Source organism: Erithacus rubecula, assembly GCF_903797595.1.
Source record: "Erithacus rubecula genome assembly, chromosome: 11".
Taxonomy (NCBI): domain Eukaryota; kingdom Metazoa; phylum Chordata; class Aves; order Passeriformes; family Muscicapidae; genus Erithacus; species Erithacus rubecula.
In genome coordinates this window covers 1,504,712-1,521,809 of record NC_136663.1, presented here as the reverse complement: position 1 = coordinate 1,521,809, position 17,098 = coordinate 1,504,712, and the positions used below count along the sequence as shown (strand labels likewise).

Genomic DNA, 17,098 nt, shown 5'->3' with positions numbered 1-17,098 from the left:
CGAGGGCAGCGGCTGCACACGGGCAGGAAAAGCCTGGGTCTGATATCAAAATTCCGGGGTCTGATGTCAAAATCTCTGCGTCTGATATCAAAATATCTGTGTCTGATATCAAAATCCCGGTGTCGGATATCAAAATCTCTGCGTCTGATATCAAAATCCAGGTGTCGGATATCAAAACCTTAGTGTCTGATATCAAAATCCCGGGTCTGATGTCAAAATCTCTGCGTCTGATATTAAAGTCTCTGTGTCTGATGTCAAAATTCCGGGCTCTGATATCAAAACCCCGGGGTCTGATGTCAAAATCTCTGCGTTTGATATCAAAATCCCGGTGTTTGATATCAAAACCCCGGGGTCTGATGTCAAAATCTCTGCGTCTAATATCAAAATATCTGTGTCTGATATCAAAATCCCGGTGTCGGATATCAAAATCTCTGCGTCTGATATCAAAATCCAGGTGTCGGATATCAAAACCTTAGTGTTTGATATCAAAATCCCGGGTCTGATGTCAAAATCTCAGTGTCGGATATCAAAATCTCTGCGTCTGATATCAAAATTCCGGTGTCGGATATCAAAATCCCGGGGTCTGATGTCAAAATCCAGGTGTCGGATATCAAAACCTCTGCATCTGATATCAAAATCTCGGTATCTGATATCAAAATCTCGGTGTCTGATGTCAAAATCTTGATGTCTGATATCAAAATCCCGGGGTCTGATATCAAAATCCCATTGTCTGATATCCAAATCCCAATGTCTGATATCACAATCCCAATGTCTGATATCACAATCCCAGTCTCTGATATCCAAATCCCAGCGTCAGATATCACAATCCCAATGTCTGATATCACAATCCCAGTGTTTGATATCACAATCCCAGTGTCTGATATCCAAATCCCAGCGTCAGATATCACAATCTCAATGTGTGATATCACAATCCCAGTGTCTGATATCAAATTCCCAGTTTCTGATATCACAATCCCAGTGTCTGATATCACAATCCCAGTGACTGATATCACAATCCCAGTGTCTGATATCACAATCCCAGTGACTGATATCACAATCCCAGTGTCTGATACCACAATCCCAGTGTCTGATATCACAATCCCAGTGACTGATATCACAATCCCAGTTTCTGATACCACAATCCCAGTGTCTGATATCAAATTCCCAGTGTCTGATATCACAATCCCAGTGTCTGATACCACAATCCCAGTGACTGATATCACAATCCCAGTGTCTGATATCACAAACCCAGTGTCTGATACCACAATCCCAGTGACTGATATCACAATCCCAGTGTCTGATATCAAAGTCCCAGTGTCTGATATCACAATCCCAGTGTCTGATATCACAATCCCAGTGTCTGATACCACAAACCCAGTGACTGATATCACAATCCCAGTGTCTGATATCAAAGTCCCAGTGTCTGATATCACAATCCCAGTGTCTGATATCACAATCCCAGCCTGGCAGTGCTGCCTGCTGGAGTTTTCTCCTTCCTGGGACTTTTCCCAGGGAATTATTCCAGTGAATTCCCAGCTGTGGCTGCAATGGGAATCACCTCATGGAATTTTCACTCCATGTAAAACCCATCAGCAAGGACCCCACAGAGCTGTTCCCTGCCTAAATCAGCTTTTCCAGCTGCAAAAATCCAAAATTTCTTGGGATTAAGCAACAGAGGCACCTAGCCTAACCCTGCTCCCCATCCTGGGGGTGTGGAGAGCCTGGGGATCCCCAAAATTCCATCCCAGCAGGGAGAGGCAGAGCTTGTGCTCAGAGCAGGAATTCCCAAAAGGAATCCTTAGGAAAATGGAATTATGCCACAGTTTCTCCCCCAAACCTGGCACAGCAGTGAGAAAAAAATCCTGATTTTTGGTGCAACACGACTACAGATAAATAGTTTTCCATAATTTTAATTAAAATAAATAAACTAAAACAATTATTACTAAATATATTAATAATTACTATTTTAATATTTAAATATTACTAAAGAATTATTGCTAAAATATTCAACTAAAACAATTTTAATTGTGCTGTGATGTTTAATGTGATGTCATTCCACCCCAAATGCCAATTCCAGGTAAATTCCCAGCTCCAACAACACATCCCAGCATGAATCCACTCTGAATTTTCAGGGCAAAACCAGCAATAGTAAATTTAATTCCATTCTTGTCCCTTGCAACTGTAATTCCCAAGTGAAACAAAGTCATTCTCAGGATATTTCCTTATTTTTAGTTCCCCTCTGCCACTGACTCATCGTGTCCTTTCCTGCTGTTGCTAAATCCATTTCCTCTCCCAGCTGGGGATGGGTCCTGACAGATAAATCCCAAATAAATAAATAAATCCTGTGGAAGGATGTGGTGGCTGGGATTTGTCACCTCAGGATTTGTGACAATCCTGCATCACCCATCAGGGATGTCCCAAAGCCACCCTAAGGAGAGGAAGTGGTACAACCCTAAAAACAGAAATATAAATGAATATATCCTACCCTTGCCAACTAGTTTTTAGGATATTTTTTATCCCCCATCCCAGCTCTCAACTCTCCCCTCCTGGGATGCCCCAGGGGAATTCCCTGAGTTGATCCCACTGAGTCTCCAGGGAAAACCCCACACCCTATTCCAGGGCATGGAAAAAACCCCAAACCCGGCTCAGAAACCCCTGGAACATCTGGGGCACATCTGGGGCCCTCCTCAGAGCCAGGACCTGCTCCTTGGGATGGGAGAAAAAGGGTGGAAAATCCCCATTTCAATCTGGGATATCAAAAGGGAAATGAATTTTGGGATTCTCTCAGCACAGGGACCAAACCCTTTGGTGTTCAACCCCTTCCCCATTGTCCCTCTGCTTGGAACATCCCAAAAAAAAAGGGACCAGAGCCCCAGGAATGCAGATCCCACTCCCTCTCCCCAGCAGGCAGAGGGGGAAGAGCCTGATTTCCTTTTTCCAGCAGAAAGGGAAACCCCAGAGCAGCAAAACCTGGAGCTGGGTGTTAAAATCCTCCCTGAGCCAGGTGAGGAAATAGGGCAGAACAATTTGGGGTTCTTGGAACACACCCCAAGAACAAGAAAGCAGCAAAATTCCCTTTTTCTGGAGTCAGTGAAATCCCCCCAGGGCTGGGCTGGGCTCCAGAGGGGCAGGAATTCCCCTTTTCTGCTGGATCAGCTCCCAGACATCCCAAGGGAGGAGAAGAACCCCCTGAATTCCCAGCAGAGTTCAAGGAGAGCCCTCCAAGCTCCAAAATCATGGGCATGGAGCACCAGGGAAATTCCAGGATCCTGGAATCTCAAATTGCCAGAACTGTCAGGGAGAGAATCCTTACAAGAGGAGTGGGTGGCAGGACAAGGGGAAATGGTTTATCCTGGATGAGATTTTGGGGATTTTGGGATTTTGGGAAGGAATTCCTGGCTGGGATGGAATTCTCAGAGAAACTGTGGCTGCCCCTGGATCCCTGGAGTGTCCAAGGCCAGGCTGATGGGGCTTGGAGGAACCTGGGGTGGGTTTTAAGGCCCCTTCCCATCCAAATTATCCTGTCATTGTGTGTTTCCATCCCACAAAATCTTGTTTTTATGGCAAGTGTTGGAACAAACCTTCCCACCAATCCCTTCCCAGCTCAGGGCACTTGCAAGTCCATAAAATTCAAGTGAAATTCATCCCTCTGGTGATGCTTCCCTGAGCTTGCAGCACACTCCAAGAGCTTTCCCAGCCCTTGGCAGAGAATTTTTTGGGGATCTGTGTCTGATCTGTGTGATTGTCAGGGCTGGGGACGTGGGGCAGTGGCAGCTGTGCCAGCCTGGAGCATTCTCCATGGGCAGGAGGCCAGGCCAGCAGCTTTTCCACACTGGGTTTTCATGGAATTTCAGCTTTTCCCCAAGGCCTGCCCATTGGAGTTCTATTTTGCCACCAGAATTTGCACTGACTTTAATAAAAAAGCTGATTTCTGGCACCTCCAAATTCCTTCCTGAGATCAAACCAAAGAAATCTCACAAAGTCGCCAATTCTTTTAATTGATTAAATGATCACTTTGCATTGCAAGCTTGTGAATTTTATGGATTGATCCTGGGAGGACATCCAGCATTGCCTGGTTCACCCCTGGGGGTTCCAGCCTGATCCAAAGTGGCACCAGCACCTTTCTGACACTGAGTTTACCAAAAACAGCCAAAAAAAAAAAAAATCAATCCCAACACCTGGGCACATCCCACATCCCAGAAAAACCCACCATACTCCCTGCCCCACCTCAGACATGATTTCCAGGCAATAAAATCTCTTTTCTGCTCAGATCTCTTTTTTCTTTTTAATTTTCCTGGCACATGTGGAGCATCTCCCTGGTGCCAGCAGATAGCTCAGCCCTGCCTGCTGCCAGAACATGCAGCCAAATCCTGTTCCCAGGGGCAACTGGGCACTGGGTGCCCCTGAATTCCCTGCTTTTCATCAGAAATTTAAAAATCCACCATTTAGACACATCACCCACTTGTATAAGGATGGTAAAAAACATGGATTAAACCAGGAACAGGCTGAGGAGCCCAGCAGTGCTCCACAGATCTGTCTTTTCCTGCTGAAAATACAGATTTACAAAACAAACTAAAGGCCTGGATGGGGCTGAGGGCCAGCAAAGCCCAGCTGAACCACACAGCAGAATAAAACCTTTACTTCTGGACTAAAGCCTGGATTTGCACGCTGGATTTTTATTCCATGTGGGCTCAGGAGCTCACAAAGCATCACCCAGTGGGCACCAGCCAAGGTTTTTCCTGGTCAGAATGCAGGAGGAATTATGGAGCCCTAAATAAAATGTTTGATACAGGGAAAAAAATTGGAATAAAAAAGAAAAGAAGCAGAATTAAGAGATAAATGCACAGTACAGAGAGTGGCAGCACCCAGCCTGATTCCAGGATGCATCCATGGAAAAGATGGCAGATGCTGCATGGAAAATCCAGCCCAAATTCAAGGAATTCACCTGACTCAGCCACATGCAAAGGCCAGCAGAGCCCAGGGCCACCTGCACTGGCAGCTCAGCTCTGGGGAATTCAGGGATTTGAGCAGGGAATGGAACATGACAGGAATATCCCATTCCCAGCTCCCTCCCTGCCATGGCCTTGCTGGCCCAGCCATGACCTGGGCACGTCAGAATTTTTCTGCTGGAATTCTTCAAAACAACCCCTTTTTTTTTTTTTTTTAAGTTTTGCCAAGTGCTGGCTTGTTCCTCTCTTTGATTTCTTTTTAGTTGCTTTATCAGCTCCCCAAAAAAAAAAAAGGGGCGTGAGGAGGGAGCAGAGCAGATTAAACACTTGCACCCCTTCCCCTGGCAGCCAAAATCCCATAATGGCAGTTTCCAGTGTGATCCCATAGCCCGGGATTGCCATCCACAAAAGGATTAAAACTCTTGGGTTCCTGGGCTTGGGAGGGGGCTGGGGCTGATCTTAATCTCTGCAGTGCCCTAGGAAGGTTTGGAAACAGATTTAAATTAAAAAGATGTTTCCCTGGAGGTTTTTTTCTCTAGGATTTGCGAGGTTTCTGGCTGGTTCCCCTCTAATATTTAGAGGTTTGGAGGAGAGGAATGGAGCCATAAACAAGCAGGCAAAGGCAGCAGCGCTGTCGCAGCAACACCCAGGGATTTTGGCCAGGCTTGTGCTGCAGCATCATCACCATCATCATCACCATCATCATCATCATCATCATCCCACCCCCCGGAGCTGCTCCAGCCGGGAAACAATGCCCAACCTTTAACCCCTGCGTGCCTGAGTGTGCTGGGAAAACATCCGCTGCTCCCAAACAATGGCACCATTTATCCCAGAGCAACAGGCTCGGAGCTGCAGGGAAATCAAAAGGCTGGAGGGGAAAAAAAAAAAAAAGCAAACCATCCACAAAAAAAAAAAACAACACAAAAAAGCGCCCGGTTTTTTTTTTTTCCTAAGAGATTAAAAATGGAAATTTACTCCCAGAATTGCTAGACTGAAAATACTCTGTGAAAAATCATTTCAGCTCCTCTCTGTTTCGTGTCTTTCCCCCCCCCCCCCCCCGTGAATTATTTTGCATCTGAGATGTTTTGCTGGAAAACAAGGCCTGAAGTTGGAATTAAACACGGGAATGGAGGAAGAACAAGGATGGGGAGCTGGTCTGGACCAGGCCCTGCTTGCTGAGGGTCCTGTTCTGGGAATGTTTGGGAATTGGGATTTTCCAAAACACCCTCACTGCACGTAGGCAAAGGCATCTCAGCATCGCCGTGCCAGAGGGACAGATGCTGGTGCATTTAATAATCCACCGGTGCCATCGAGCCCCTAAATGAGCCATCGAGACCCTAAAAGTGCCATCGAGTCCCTAGATAAGCCATTGAGCCCCTAATCGTGCTATGCAATCCTTGAAAGTACCACCGAGTCCCTAATTGTGCCATCGAGCTCCTAATTGTGCCATTGGGCCCCTAATCGTGCCATTGAGCCCCTAATCGTGCCATTGAGCCCCTAATTGTGCCATCGAGACCCTAATCGTGCCATCCAGTCCCTAAAAGAGCCATCGAGCCCCTAAAAGTGCCATCGACGCCCCGTGAGCCGCTCCCCGTGCAGGTGCACCCCCAGCACCCATCCTGTCTCCAGAAGGGAATCAAACCACAAACCAAGCCCAGCTCAGCTCTCCAGCTCCCCCCTACAATAATCCCCAAACACGGGGACCCCCAGGGATGGGATGCACGCTCACAAACAACCCCCCATCCCTGCGGAGCCAGAGCAGAGCCGCAGCCTGTGAATCACCACCCTGCGCTCGCAGAAATGTGGGAAGCGCAGGAAACGCTCTGAAAAACACATCCCCGAAAAACACAGTGAAAAAAACCCATCCCAGCGCTGCGGCGGCTGCGGGGCGGCGATCCCGAGGATCTCCCGGTTCCAGGGAGAGGTTTTATCCCGGCAGGAAGGCCCTGGGATGCGGGATGGGGGCGGTGGGATGGGGGCAGCGCATCCCCGGCCCCGCTGCGCCTCCGAGCATCGCACGGCGAGCACAAAAGCCCCGGGGCTGCTCTGCCTGCCGAGCGCCGGGGGGCTCGGTGTGAACCCCGGGGGGCTCGGTGTGAACCCCGGGATGCTCGGTGTGAACCCCGGGATGCTCGGTGAGAACCCCGGGATGCTCGGTGTGAACTCCGGGATGCTCAGTGGGAATCCCGGGGTGCTCGGTGTGAACCCCTTGATGCTCGGTGTGAACCCCGGGATGCTCAGTGGGAATCCCGGGGTGCTCGGTGTGAACCCCGGGATGCTCGGTGAGAACCCTGGGGTGCTCGGAGCAATTATCGGGGTGGCTCGGAGCAAATCCCGGCGTGCTCAGAGCAATCACCAGGATGCTCGGTGCAAACCTCGGGATGCTCGGTGCGGGCCGATGATGCTCGGAGTGAATCCGGAGATGCTCGGAGCGAACCCCAGGATGCTCGGATTGAATCCGGGGATGCTCGGAGCAATCACCAGGATGCTCGGAGCGAACCCCAGGATGCTCGGATTGAATCCGGGGATGCTCGGTCCGAACCCCCCGATGCTCAGAGCGAACCCCAGGATGCTCAGAGCGAACCCCGCGATGCTCGGTCCGAACCCCCCGATGCTCGGTCCGAACCCCGCGATGCTCGGTCCGAACCCCCCGATGCTCGGTCCGAACCCCCCGATGCTCGGTCCGAACCCCCCGATGCTCGGTCCGAACCCCGCGATGCTCGGTCCGAACCCGAAGCGGCGGCCCCGCGCTGTCGCAGCCCCGGGGGTGGCACAGACAGACCGGGGGTGGCCCGGGACTGCGAGGAGCTGCCCGGGGCTGGGGGCCAGGCCGCGCTCGCCCCCCCCTCACCTGGTAGGAGCAGTTTTCCTGGTGAACCATCTCGCCGCATCATCCGCCCCGCCGGCAGCGCCCGCAGCCGCCGCGGCCCCGGCGGGGGAGGAGGAGGAGGATGAGGATGGGGGGAGGAGGAGGATGGTGAGAAGGCAGCAGCAGCAGCAACAGCGGCGGCAGGAGGAGGAGGAGGAGGAGGAGGGAAGATGGATGCGGCCGCGCTGCTCCGCCTGCGCGGCCCCGGGAGCCGCCTCCTCCCGCTCCGGGCGGGGCCGCGGCGGCCTCACTCCGCTCCAGGAGCGGGGAAAAACCCCTCAACCCCCCCTGGACACCGGGAGAACCCCCTGGACACCGGGAGCAACCCCCTGGACACCGGGAGCATCCCCCAGACCCGGCGATGCTCGGTCCAACCCCACCCGAGCCCCCCGGGAGCCGCCCGGCCGGGGATGGAGCGCGGCCCCGGGGCACCCCAAAACCAGCCAGCCCTAAAAGAACAGCTCCAGCCAGCTTCCCTGTGCCTGCTGCCGCGGGAATCCCGCCCGGGAATCTGCCAGAGGCTCTGCCCTACATTCCCGGCTATTTTTACCTCCCGCAGCCGGCAGGGAGGGAGCGGAGCCCGGACTGGGCACGGGGAAAAGCCCAGGCTGGGTACCAGGCACTGAAGGGTGGGTTCGGCACGGGGAGGAGATGCCCAGGACAGTGGTGGAGTCACATCCCCGGAAAGGTTCAAAAATGAGTGGAGGGAGCTCTTGGGAATGTGCTTCAGTGAGAACTTAGGGGTTTTTCCAACCTCAACACGAACCCCAAAAGCCTCATTTCCAAGAGTCTGGCTCTGCAGGTGAGGACACACAAAATGTCATCATGAATCCTCGTTTTGTATGGACACAGCTCATCCAAGGGACACTAAAACAAGTGGGGTCACACTGGGCTCACACCATGCCCTGGGCAGGGAACAGCAGAAATTCCCTTTCCTTTGGCAAACAGGGATTTATTCTGCCCCTAGGCCCAGCTGTTCAGGGATTCACATGACTGGAATCCAGCAACACTTGCTCAGGGCAGCTCGGATTTGATTCCCCCACACCAGATGTGCCTCTAGGAAAAAAAAAAAAAAAGAAAAAAAAAAGGCCTTTGTAGGATCATCACCCTGGCCCAGCTTTCCCAGCTTCCCACCAGCACAGACAGGCTGGAGCAGCTGTGGGAGGATGGATGGAGAATCCCTGGAGTCCCTGTGCAGCTGGGGCATGGATGGAAAAACCCCCAGACCTTCCTCCCCAGTGCTCTCTCTCCCCTGCAGCAGTAGAGCTTTCAAAAACAAAAAAAAAAAAACAAAAAAAAAAAAAAAAAAAAAAAAAAAAAAAAAAAAAAAAAATACAAGACACTTCATTTAAAAAGAAAAAAATTAATATATTCTGCATAAATTTTTAAAAGAGGGTGAAGTCATCCTTGGTTTTTCCTGAATCTACAGAGAATCCCATTCAAGCAGACATCAAAATAAAAACTCATCTAAATAAACCATCCCCACTCTGCAATTTGCTGCCTAACCTTGGCCTTGTTGGGAGGAGGATCTGTGGCAAGCTAAAAGCAGCTCCATGCATTACATAAACTCCAATTCCATTTATTCTGTGCATCACCAGGAAAACTCCCAATTCCCCCCTTAACTCCAGTGCCAACCACCCCATTCCCAGTGCTGGAGTGGGTCCCCCCAGGAATCAACAGCTTTTCCCTTGGAAAAACAATCCCAGAGAGAGCCAGGGTCACCTGCTGTTCCCAGAAAAAATAGAAATTATCCTGGACCTCTGGATGTGCTGCTGTGCTCCAGCTCCATTTGCATCCCCAGCAGGAAGGAGGTGGGCAGGCAGGTAATGACTAAAGCTGAGAGGGATTAAACTGAGGGAAAGGCTGCTGGCAGAATTCCAGCTGGGTCAGTGGGAGGTGATGCTCTGGGAGGAAGGAGGAGCACAGGCTGGTTTTCCCTGGAGCCACAATCCAGGGGGAAGCTCCTGGGAAAGAAACCCAGGGGTGCCTGCCCTGCCTGGTTTGAATTTATTGATGAGGCATCCCCTAATTGAAGGTGTCTGATTGCACTTGTGAGATTATCCAGACAAATTTTACCAAAGTTTTTTTTTCCCAAAACCAGCTTTGGATTAGGAATGTGCAGCTCAGAAATCCCTGGAGAAATCTCCAGAGGTTCTAAAACAACATTGGGGTGAAACTTTTCCCTTCAAACCTGGGGAAAGAAACCCAGGGGTGCCTGCCCTGCCTGGTTTGAAATTATTAATGAGGCATCCCCTAATTGAAGGTGTCACTTGTACAAGTTTTCCTGAAGCTTTCCCCAAAACCAGTTTTGGATTTAGGAATGTGCAGCTCAGAAATCCCTGGAGAAATCTCCAGAATTCTGACACAACACTGGGCTGAAACCTTTCCCTTCCAACCCCTCCTGTGGCATTGGGAAGATGCTGCTCCTGTCCTGGGGCACCAGGGATGAGCCAGGCCTGATTCCTGCATGTCCACAGGGAATTCAATCCCATGGCACAGGGACACAAAGAGGAAGAAAACTCAGCTTTGCCAGACACTCCAATTCTTCTGGTGAAACAATGGAATTTCCTTAAACACCTGGTATAACAAAATCTGGGGGAAAAGAGAGAATTTCTGCTTCTGTATTTGTATTTTTAGGATTATTTTTTTTCCCCCATTCTTAAACTCCATCCCAAGTCAGGGGTGAGGTGGCAAAGACAAGCAGGGAATTCCCAAGAATTCTGCATTCCCTGGCTGCCCCACTCCAAGGAAATCATTAACAGGGCAGAGGGAGGAGCACAGAGAGGTTATCACCTCTCCCATCCTCATTCCCACCGGGAAAAACACCCTCCAAAGGGATCCCTCCCATCCCAGTGTGGGAGGGAGGGAAGGATCCTGGATTATTGCTCACAGCAAAGCCACATCCCGAGCTTTTTGGCATTTCCCACTGTCCCACACGTTTATTTTTACACTCTGTGCCTGATCCCCACCAGCTGCAAGGGCTCCATCCACAAACCTTTGGAATGGGAATGAAAAAACAGCAGGAGGGAGCCCAGCCATGGAATTCCTGCTGGAATATTTTCCTGCCCACAGGCATTCCCAGAGGGGCCTTATCAGCTGGGGAGGTTTATTTTCCAGGCTGGTGTTGGCCAACCCACTGATACAAAAGCCACACTCAAATAGAGTTTTTTGTTTGGTTTTTTGGTGTTGGTTTTATATATTTTTTTTTTTCAAATCCCAAAATAAATATGCAGCTGGAGCGTGGAGCAGGTGAAAATCAGGGAGGAGTTCAAGACCTGGGGATGTTCTGAAAACTGCAGGATGGTGGGATGGTTTGGTTTGGAAGGAATTTAAATCTTTCCCCTATCCCAGATTGCTCCAAGCCCTGTCCAGCACATTTCCAGGGATCCAGGGGTGACGAATCCTTGGGAAAATCCATTGCAGTGCCTCCTCTCATCCAAGAATTCCCTCCTGATATCCCATCTAACCCTGGCAGTGAATCCCATTCCCTGTGTCCTGTCCCTCCACCCTTGCCCCCAATCCTCCCCCAGCTCTCCTTCAGGCTCTTCAAGGAGCTCTGAGCTCTTTTTGGAGTTTTCCCTTCTCCAGGTGAACATTCCCAGCTCTCCCAGCCTGGAGCAGCTCCAAGAACCCTGTGGGATGATGATCCTGAGGGAAAACACTCAGGGATGCTCCTGCTGGGCTCCCAGAGGCTCCCCAAGCACAGCAAGCTTGGATGGAAGCAGGAATTACATCCAGCATCCCAGGATTTCAGCTCTATTTGCTGATGATTTCCTGGGACTGAGGGATTTAGCTCCTCTTTAAGCCCAGCTAAAGCTTTCCCTGGGTTTAAATCCAGCAAGAAAAATAAAGGAAAAAGCGATTATTTTTAATCAGTTAATACTCGACATCTGCTTGGAAAGGGGAGTATTTGTTTGGATTACATCCATGGATAATGCTCTGCACTCTTCCCTTTTTATTGAAGGAAGATGATGCTCAGGGGTTTTCCCTTTTTTTGGATGCTCCAGGTGGGAATAAACCTCCAACAGGTTAAGAATCCAATATCCTTCCCTTTTCCATGACTTTTTTTACTTCCCTGCAATTTTCTGGAGTCCTTTACAACCTCAAGCACCAGGGATGGATTTGGGATAAAAACACAAAACCAAACCAGGATTTTTCCCTTCCCTAAAAACCTGGAGCAGAAGGAAGCAGCAATTCTCCCCCCTGATTCCTCCCATGTCCAACACTTCACAGGGAATTGCAGGGATTCAATTCAGCCACCCAAGTATTTATAACTCCCCAGTGATATAAAATCCACCAAACATATGGAAAACAAGCAGATTTTTCCATGGAAGCCATCCAGGAAGGCTCAATGGTACCACACAGGCTATTTTTTTTTTGACTTGGACAATTTCTAAAGCAGGATCAGAAATGCTATAAAGGGAATTTTGAGGAGCTCTGATGGTGAGGTCTGAGCCCACCAGCACAGAAAAGCTCCAGCTGCCTCCTTGCAACTTGATTTATTTCTATTGTTAGGAATCAACAGTTCTTCTGGAAATGCAGCATTCCCAGTGTGCAGAATCTATGGAGAACAACACCAGCTCTTCAGCAGGAAAAATCAGTTTTTATCTGAGCATCAATAAATTCACATATTCCTCACTCTGCAGCACAATCTGGGAGAGGATTTGTGGCAAATCCCATCAGCTCCAAATAATTCTTCCCCAAACCCACTGGGAAAGATTCCCAAAATTTCCTTATTGATCCAGAATAAACCAAAATAATTAAAAGTGACCCATAAGTAACACCCTCACCTGATTCTCTGATAACAAATTTAGGAGGAGTTTTTATCAGCCCTGCTCAAATCCAGATTTCCCTGTCCCTCCTTTCCCATTTATTTGGTTCATTTTCATTTTTTCAATATAAATTTGCTTTATTTGAAAAGAATTTTGAAAAATAGAAAATTGTTCCCCCAGCCACATTAAAACAGCAGCAGGGAGAGGAATTAATTGATTTTTCCAGGAGGGGATTCATTAATTAATTAGCCCTGAGTGTGGAGTGTCCAGTGTGCTGCACCTGCATTCAGCCAACAACAAAAATCAAGTTATTAATTATAAATAAAGCACTGAGCCAGAGGGCAAAATCTGGGAATAAATTTGGGATTATCCCACTATCACTTCCAGCCCATCCATCCTTTTCTATTCCCTTTGTGCTTCCTGCTGGGAGCTCTCATTTCTTTATGGCTTTATTTTGTAATTTTAATTGCAAAATTGGTGGCCAAAGCCCAGGCTGAAAAAAAAATAAACACAGCACGCCACAAAGTAGATGTGGAATGAAAAATTGTCTTTTTTTAAACAGAGCCAAACACCAAAAATAGGAATATCCTGAGCCAAGCAGGTGACAGCAGTGGCCTTTAAATGCCTCCTCAAAAAAAGGAGTGACTTTGCAGGGACAAATCTTCCTCTGAGTCATGGTCAGGACAAAAATAGAAGGGGATTTTTCCCTCAGCTCCAAAGGTTGATGCCCATAATTCCAAAATTTTTGGCAGAAATCCACATTTTTTGAGATGCCTCCTTAAAATATGCACCCAAATGTCCCCAAACCCTGCTGGGATCAGGGATTTTGGGAAGGGTGGAGCAAACCCAGGTTGATTTTTTTGGTTGGATAAATGCAGCACACTGGACATGCCACACTCAGGAATTATTAATTAATTAATGAATTAATTAATTACTCCAGGTTTCAATCAGCTCAGCTCCCTCTGCCTGCATGGCCAGCCTGCAATTCCAGGGATTTTGCCACAATTCCATCCAGAAATTGTTTTTTGGCCCCAGCCCAGGAATTTAATGGTTGCTAAGGAGAGGATGTGGGATTTCTGTACCTGCTCCCACCCCAGTGACATCCCATAAAATCCCAGGCTGAATAAATCCCTGCTCTTGCATCAGGATCATTTCCAACTTCCAGCCTTTAAAAAGTGAATGTAAAGATGATTTTTGGAGTTTGTGTGCCAAACCCAGGCTCACTGGGAAAAAGGAATAAAAATGAATCCTCTTCTCTGGAGCTGCCTGGGTCACAGAGGTGATTCCTCTTCAGCTGCCAGCTCCAAAAATTCCCTCAGGGATGAGAAATCCCATTCCTGCCTGCTCTGGAGGGTGCAGAGTCAGGATTTCAAACGAGCAGGAGGCAGGAGAAAGCTAAAAATAACAGGATAAGCAAGGGTGGATCCCAGCTGAGCCTCATTAGTCACAGAGCCAGGGAGCTGCTGGTGCCACAGCAGCACCATATAAGAGCAAGAAAACAACTCTGCTGCCTTAAATCTCCTTTTTTTCCCTCTCCTGTTCTACCTCAGGCATTCTTGTTTTCCTGGAATTTTTCCAGAGGGTGGAGAGGCTGTGTGGTTCATTTTCAGGTGTCTGCTGGAGTGGGGCCAGTTTTGGCAGACAGGCACGTGAGGGGTGGTAGAGGTTGGATTTGGGTTTTTTTTTTTTTTGTATTTACACCATCAGATTGAGCCTTTGAGTCAGGATGGAGTTCTTGGTGGCAGGAAAGGATTCACTGGATCAGCACCAAGGTGCAAGCTGCAGTTTTGTTTTGGGATGGAGCCACAGGACAGCAGGGGGTTAGGAAAGGGAGGGAGCTGAGGTTGGCTCTGGAACCACTGGCACAGCTGGATTTTTAGGGAAAAGCAGAGATGGGAAGGGGGGCACCCAGACCCTGAGGCAGAGGATTTCAACTTGAGGGACAAAATGAATCTCCCTGCTGTGCTGGGGGCACAGGAGAGCTCAGCTGCTCCAAGGAATTCTTGGGGTGTCCAAGGCACAGGGATGCTCTGCTGACTTTCCTTTGGGAAAGTTTATTTTTCAGGAAATCTCATTTCCCCACAGATTTCCCTCCACACCCATTCCTGTAAAAATCAAAATTCCTCCTCTGAAGCTGCAGCTGCTGCTTTGCTGGCACCTCATCCCTGGGATTCCCTGGGAATCAGGGCTACTCCAGTTTGCTTCTGGCTTATTTGATTCAACACAAACCCTCCCAAAAAATTCCATTAACAGAGCAGAGAGTGGATCCTCCAGGCAGAACTGGCTCAGAGCCCCAGAATTCCCAAAGTCAAGACCCCAAAACCCCCAAAGGCTTTCAGAATTCCCAAAAACCTCCAGGATTATCAAGTTTCCCAGAACCCCCAAAGGCTTTCCAGAGTTCCCAAATGTCTCCAGAACTCTGAAAACCTCCAGAGTTCCCAAAACATCCAGAGTTCCCAAAAGCCTCCAGGATTCAAAAAAGCTTCCAGAATTCTCAAAGGTCTCCAGAATTCCAAAAACCTCCAGAATTCCAAAAAGCCTCCAGTGTTCCCAAAGTCTCCCAGAGTTCCCAAAGACCTCCAGAGTTCCCAAAAGCCTCCAGAGCTCCCCTGCCCAGCTGTGGAAACTCCTGGAATTCTTTCTGGAGCTCTCCAGCATCTCTCCTGAGTGGAAACCATTCCAATTCCACATCCCAGTCATTCCAGGATAACAAGGAAGGAGGGGTTGGAAATGGAGAACTGGAGTTATCCCAAACCAGCAGCACAGTTTTTTTGGGATTAACACACATTCCTGCTCCATCCCAGAGGGATGGGATGGGAACAGCCCAGGATCAGCAGTGCCAAACCCATCTTGCAAAATAAATTTATTTCTGTGGAATATGGCCCATGGGGACAGGTGTGAAATGTGGGAAATCCTCATCCCTGGGATTTATGGAGAGCCTGGATTGGGTTTTCTGGGAACAGGAATAATTCCTGCAGGCCCTGAGCAGGGAGAAGGGCTGGCTGAGCTCTGAGCATCTCTTTTGAGCCATTTAAATATTATTAATATCTGGAAATATCAGCCAGTTTGGGCACTGAGGATGGAGCCAAAGGAATTCCAGGAGAACAAGGGGTCAAGGCAGCAGCCAAGGTTTTCAGGAGCACACCCTGATTTTCACCTGCTCTGCCCTTCCCAAAAACAGCCCCTTGGAAAAGCTCCTGGAGGTGTTTTCCAGCTCCCAGGCCAGCCCAAAAGTGGGAATCTTCCTCTCAGGAAAAGGACTCTCGGATCTGTGCAAAAAGCAAAAGTTGCCTTTGTGCTTTTAAGCTAAGCAATAATAGATGAGAAAGCAGCAGAAGGAAGGAAAGGGCAGCTGGAATGTGTCAGGAAAAATGCCAAGAGCTTGGATATTATGGATTCATGCAAATGCAAAAAAACACAGAGAATTCCCTGTGAAAAAAATGATTCCCATAATTATTTCTTTTCTGACCTCCTAAGAACAGCTGATGATCAAACACCTGCCAGGCCAAGGAGAAGAGGATGACCCTGGTCCAAAATGCTGCTATTTCCCCAAATCCCTCTTTAATAAATCCAATCTAGGAATTACACAGAATAAAAAGTTTAGATTCAATTTTTAATAACTCACTAAAAGCATTTGGATTCCCCACGGGCCACACACAGCAGCAGCTTTTGTGTGCATAAAGAAATCCAGCACTTTAATAGAGTTCTCTTTTATTTATTATTTTTTATTTTTTTAACATTGCCTCTACCATGGAGAGGATTAAATCTCAGCCTGGCACTTCTCTTTCCTTGGAAATCCCATTTCCTCTGGGATTTCCAGAGGAAGCAGCAGGGATGGATGGCCCTGGGTGGGATTTTCTCATTAAAGGAGATCCATAGATCACCGAGCTGCACTCCCAGATGGATTTATAAATAAAATCTCCCACTCCTGGTGACACAAACGACTCCACAGGAGAAGATGAGGTGCCCCAAAAAATGAGCTGAGGGCTTGGAAAAGCTGGAAAACCTCCAGGGAAAAAGGGATTATGGAGCACCTCGTGTGAGAGGATAATTGGAAGAGGGAAAATCATTTTGCACTGAATCCATGGGTGCTCTGCTGGAGCAGGATTGATTTCAGAGCCAGAGCTGCAAGTGAGATTTTTTAAAATCTTTTTAGTTCTAACTAAAGACATTGCTACACAAAAGCAGAATTATTTGAGATTGAGGAGCCTGAAAACACAAAATTGTGTTTCTCCTCAGCCCCCTCAGCAGAGTCACTGCCCAGAATGTCCAGCCTGGGAAAACACTGCACTGAGCAGATGATGGCATTATTTCCAACAGCTTCATTTTTATAAAATTAAATTACTACCCACAGGGAGACATTGGGAGAAGCTGGGAAATCACATTTCCTCCCAGTGGGGATTACACCCAACTTTGGTGAATTACACTGGGATTTTATTTATCCTTTCAAGAGGTTTTCTCCTCAAAAATGTCCAATTTTTCCCACCAAATCTGAACTCCCTTAAAGC

General features: G+C 48.4%; 1 protein-coding gene across 5 annotated transcripts in view; it reads right to left on the bottom strand.

Annotated features, from left to right (window-relative positions):
- Nucleotides 1–17,098, bottom strand: part of LOC306806351 (schwannomin-interacting protein 1) — a 64,379-nt gene that overhangs the window by 10,716 nt on the left and 36,565 nt on the right. The window contains exon 1 of one of the 5 annotated variants that reach the window (XM_079315020.1): nt 7,801–7,954. The exons of the other annotated variants lie outside the window; for them this stretch is intronic. Coding sequence (XP_079171146.1) covers nt 7,801–7,830 — 30 coding nt within the window. The 5' untranslated portion in view covers nt 7,831–7,954. Of the gene's footprint in view, nt 1–7,800; nt 7,955–17,098 lie in introns of those variants that run through there. 5 annotated transcript variants of the gene reach the window in all.